This window comes from Poecilia reticulata, linkage group LG21, assembly GCF_000633615.1.
Source record: "Poecilia reticulata strain Guanapo linkage group LG21, Guppy_female_1.0+MT, whole genome shotgun sequence".
Lineage (NCBI taxonomy): Eukaryota > Metazoa > Chordata > Actinopteri > Cyprinodontiformes > Poeciliidae > Poecilia > Poecilia reticulata.
This window is the reverse complement of record NC_024351.1, coordinates 16,040,630-16,044,020: the sequence shown is the minus strand read 5'-3', so window position 1 is coordinate 16,044,020 and position 3,391 is coordinate 16,040,630. Positions and strand designations below refer to the sequence as shown.

The 3,391-nt window shown below is 36.1% G+C and overlaps 1 protein-coding gene across 1 annotated transcript; it reads right to left on the bottom strand.

The window, feature by feature from the left end:
• Window positions 1-2,036: 2,036 nt before the first annotated feature.
• On the bottom strand, window positions 2,037-3,065 carry rps29 (ribosomal protein S29). The gene is made up of 3 exons (XM_008398390.1): window positions 2,957-3,065; window positions 2,399-2,498; window positions 2,037-2,140 (listed from the first exon to the last, which is right to left on the bottom strand). Exons 1-3 carry the CDS (start codon window positions 3,016-3,018, stop codon window positions 2,132-2,134), a joined length of 171 nt encoding a protein of 56 aa, XP_008396612.1. The 5' UTR covers window positions 3,019-3,065; the 3' UTR covers window positions 2,037-2,131.
• Between the last annotated feature and the right edge of the window lie 326 nt (window positions 3,066-3,391).

The following is a 3,391-nucleotide window of genomic DNA, read 5'->3' as shown; positions in this document are numbered from 1 at the left end:
TCTCCCATTTGTAGACTCTAATCTGATAGAGCGATGACTCCTTTGTTGTCAGTTTTAGTTTGTATTTGTGACTGACTTGTTGCATAATCCTATTGTTTGATATCAGCATTTTGATGTAACTGTGGTGCTCCCTTTGTACACGTGGGGAAGTTTAATGAAGCAGTTTGGAGATCGCTTACACAAAGCGTTTCTTTGAATTGCAAAGTGACCTGAAGACTTTCCTGAAGAGAGACACGGATTCTTGGAAGCATCAACTTGAGCTTTCTTGTCAGTTATAGGCGATATGACTCCAGTTTATGATGCTTCTTACATTTCTTATTCTATTACTCACTTGGTTAAGTTACCTCACTGCTGCTTTTGGAATAAGTTGGGACGCTACATAAACTAGTCTTAAAACTTTAAGCATATTCTTGCATTTTAAAAACTGCAATCTGAACCCTGATAATAAAGATTGTTGGGATAATCCTTGAGTCTTAAAAGTTTTGGCATTTCCATCACCTGACTTTCCTGTTAATATATAAAGCCAAAAGTCTAGAGTTTGATATACTGCATAGCTCAAGACCTAAATGTCCAACACAAAGTGCTGTTTTTCATGGACTCTTCATGTTTCACTTCTCAAAAGGGAAGGGGCTTCAAAATTTACATTTTGTACATCAAAAAAAATAAAAGTACAACTAAAGTTTTCCAAATAGCAGTATGTCATAAATATCTTCTAAATCAACATGAAGTGTTGCTGCCCTCTAGTGTTTCACCTTCTATTTGGAAGTTGAGGCAAAATGAGGCTAAATACTTCCATCATATCCTACCCAAGATTATTTTTGGTCACACTTAAAAAGCCCACCCTCCTTATTACAGATGACATGAAGGTTATTCAGATTTGGACAATGAAGTCATGAGTTACTGGCCAATTAGCCCTCCCTGTAGGAGACTTATCAGGAAACATTAGCTTTGAAGCAGAACAAAATCCCAGTATGTTCCCTGTCCTTGAATGTGAATGCACGCTGGCTTCAAAATGAGTCTGCAGTTTAGTTCAATTAGATGTACAGATGGGTTGATTAATTGCACCACATGACTTTTTAATAGCTTAGCAATACTTTTTAAAGGGCTATTTAAAGAAATGTTAAATCAGACTCTTGCTGCAAACTTATGGTTACCTCATACATACAGCTCTGGAAAAAATTGAGACCTACAATGATAGTCGCTCTGATTTTACTTTTAATAGGTATACATTTGAGTAAAATTAACATTGTTCTTTTATTTTATGAACTACTGACATGTCTGAAATACCAAGCCAAAATTTAGCATTTCTTTGCAGAAAATGAGAAATGGTCAAAATAACGAAAAAGATGCGAGCTTTCAGACCTCAAATAATGCAAAGAAACAAATTCACATTCGTTTAGAATCAACAATAATGTTTCAACTCGGGAAGAGTTCAGAAATCAGTATTTGGTGGAATAACCAGTGCAGTGGTCTCATGGTTGTTCACACCTGACAAGTTTTTTTTTCTCCCCCAAAACACCTCCGATGATACAGTTGTGCATCCACTTATACAGCAGCTATTGTATTTTCAAATAAATCCAACATAATTTAGAAGTGTGAATTTTAGAGCAGTACATTTTAAAGCCCTTGATTTTTGTTACATAGGTAAACATTAACCTAGTCCATGGGGATGTTTAGAAAAAAATTAATTAGAAAGTTTATCAGAACTAAATTTTTAAGCTCACAGAAGCAACACTACATATGTATTTTTTATATAACTGCAAAAATAAAAATTTAAGTCTACAATAGATTTGCACCATTTAATTGGCCATATCTCAAGGGGCCAGGTTCCCTAGGTAAGGATCAATAAGTAAAAATTTCAGTCGAAATTTATTTAACATATCTGTATTCAGGCCTGGTTGCATGAATACAGCTCTTAAATACTTCATTTTCAGATAGATTTAAAATAGACAATAACTTGCAGTTTTTAATTTTTAAGCCCACGTTTGAATATTTTCTAAGAACATTTTTAGTCACCAAATAACCACACAGGTCAATGTGGTTGAACAAAAAAAAAAGCATTTATTAGAAGTGTTGAATTTCTTCCATGTTAGCCAGCTGTCCTTAGCCAGTGGATGTCAGCACAGCACATCTAATCCAGCTGAAAGAGAGAAGAGAAAAAAAATGGGATTGTGAGATGATTGACAGCATCACTGTGGAAGACAACTGCCCATGAAAACTGGAAAAGTAGAGTACTAAACAGCAGCCTATATCTTTATTCCATCAACAACTGATTTTTTTTATTTTTTGTACAAAAAACTATAATTGTTTGCGTTATATATTTACAAGTCAGTAGACGCTCTCAAAAAGCCATATTTATTCGCGATCCTAAGTTTGGTCGCAAGAAGATGTTACTCACCTTTACGAAGCCGATGTCTTTTGCGTACTGCCTGAAGCACTGACGGCACATATTGAGTCCGTATTTACGGATCAGGCCATGTCTGTTTGAACACACTCGGCTGAAACGAAATAAGAGTTAATTAACTCATTGATCTTGTTTCGTTAGAGATCTTCTTTAGCACGCGTCAGTAAATACGGTAGAAAATTGCTAGTAGCCGGTTAGCATTTAGCACTCCTTTAGCAGAGCATCCTTACTATTGTCAATACAAACAACGATGAGGTCCATCCGAAGCATTCAATTAGCAGCTAACAAGCAACCGAGGTACTATTTTACAACGGTGATGGCAGTTTTGAATCCTTAAAATTGTCAACAGGTAGGGAAATCGTTTTAACGTTTGGCTGTGGTTCTGAACGCATAGGAAGCTACATCCTCGAGCGCCATATTGGCTCAGCCTTAGCGCCCATGCGGTACGGAACTGAATGCAATTTTAACACAGAAAAAAATCCAAACTAAGCCACAAATATAACCTAAATTAACTCTTTAGGTCATAATCAAATCGACGAGACTGTCACTGACCAGGAGCGGGATCCCTGACCGAATTTTCTCGGGTGACTCCAGTAGAGCTGCTGATGGCCCATCTTGTCTCTTCTCGCTCGAGTGTCGGAAAGGAAGAACTAGAAATGCGCATGCGCAAAAGACGGTTTCAGTCGCCGTATTTCCGGTTGCCTAATTGTTGTTTAGCTCCACCTATTGGTAAGGAAAACAAAACTTTAGAGGGATAAGTTACATGCATAACCTCGTTATGTAGACTGAAATTGATGTCTAATTTATTGATTTATAAGAGAAACAAAAAGAACAAATTGAAAACTATTTTTTATTTAAGAATAGATAAGAACAATTTCTAGTTCAATATAAAAAGTTCATTATTACTGTGGTATATGTGAGAGCATACAGCCAAGTTCAGTAAATTTCAGTAGGCTCTTTGTCAGATTAAAAGCATTTCTTGAAAAT

What these genes read in the sequence shown, in the direction of transcription:
- rps29 (XM_008398390.1), bottom strand. Translation starts at nt 3,018, where the DNA reads ATGGGCCATCAGCAGCTCTACTGGAGTCACCCGAGAAAATTCGGTCAG. An exon ending in GGTCAGGGATCCCGCTCCTG is followed by an intron (nt 2,499 to 2,956) that starts GTCAGTGACAGT and finishes ATTTCGTTTCAG; the next exon opens with CCGAGTGTGTTCAAACAGAC.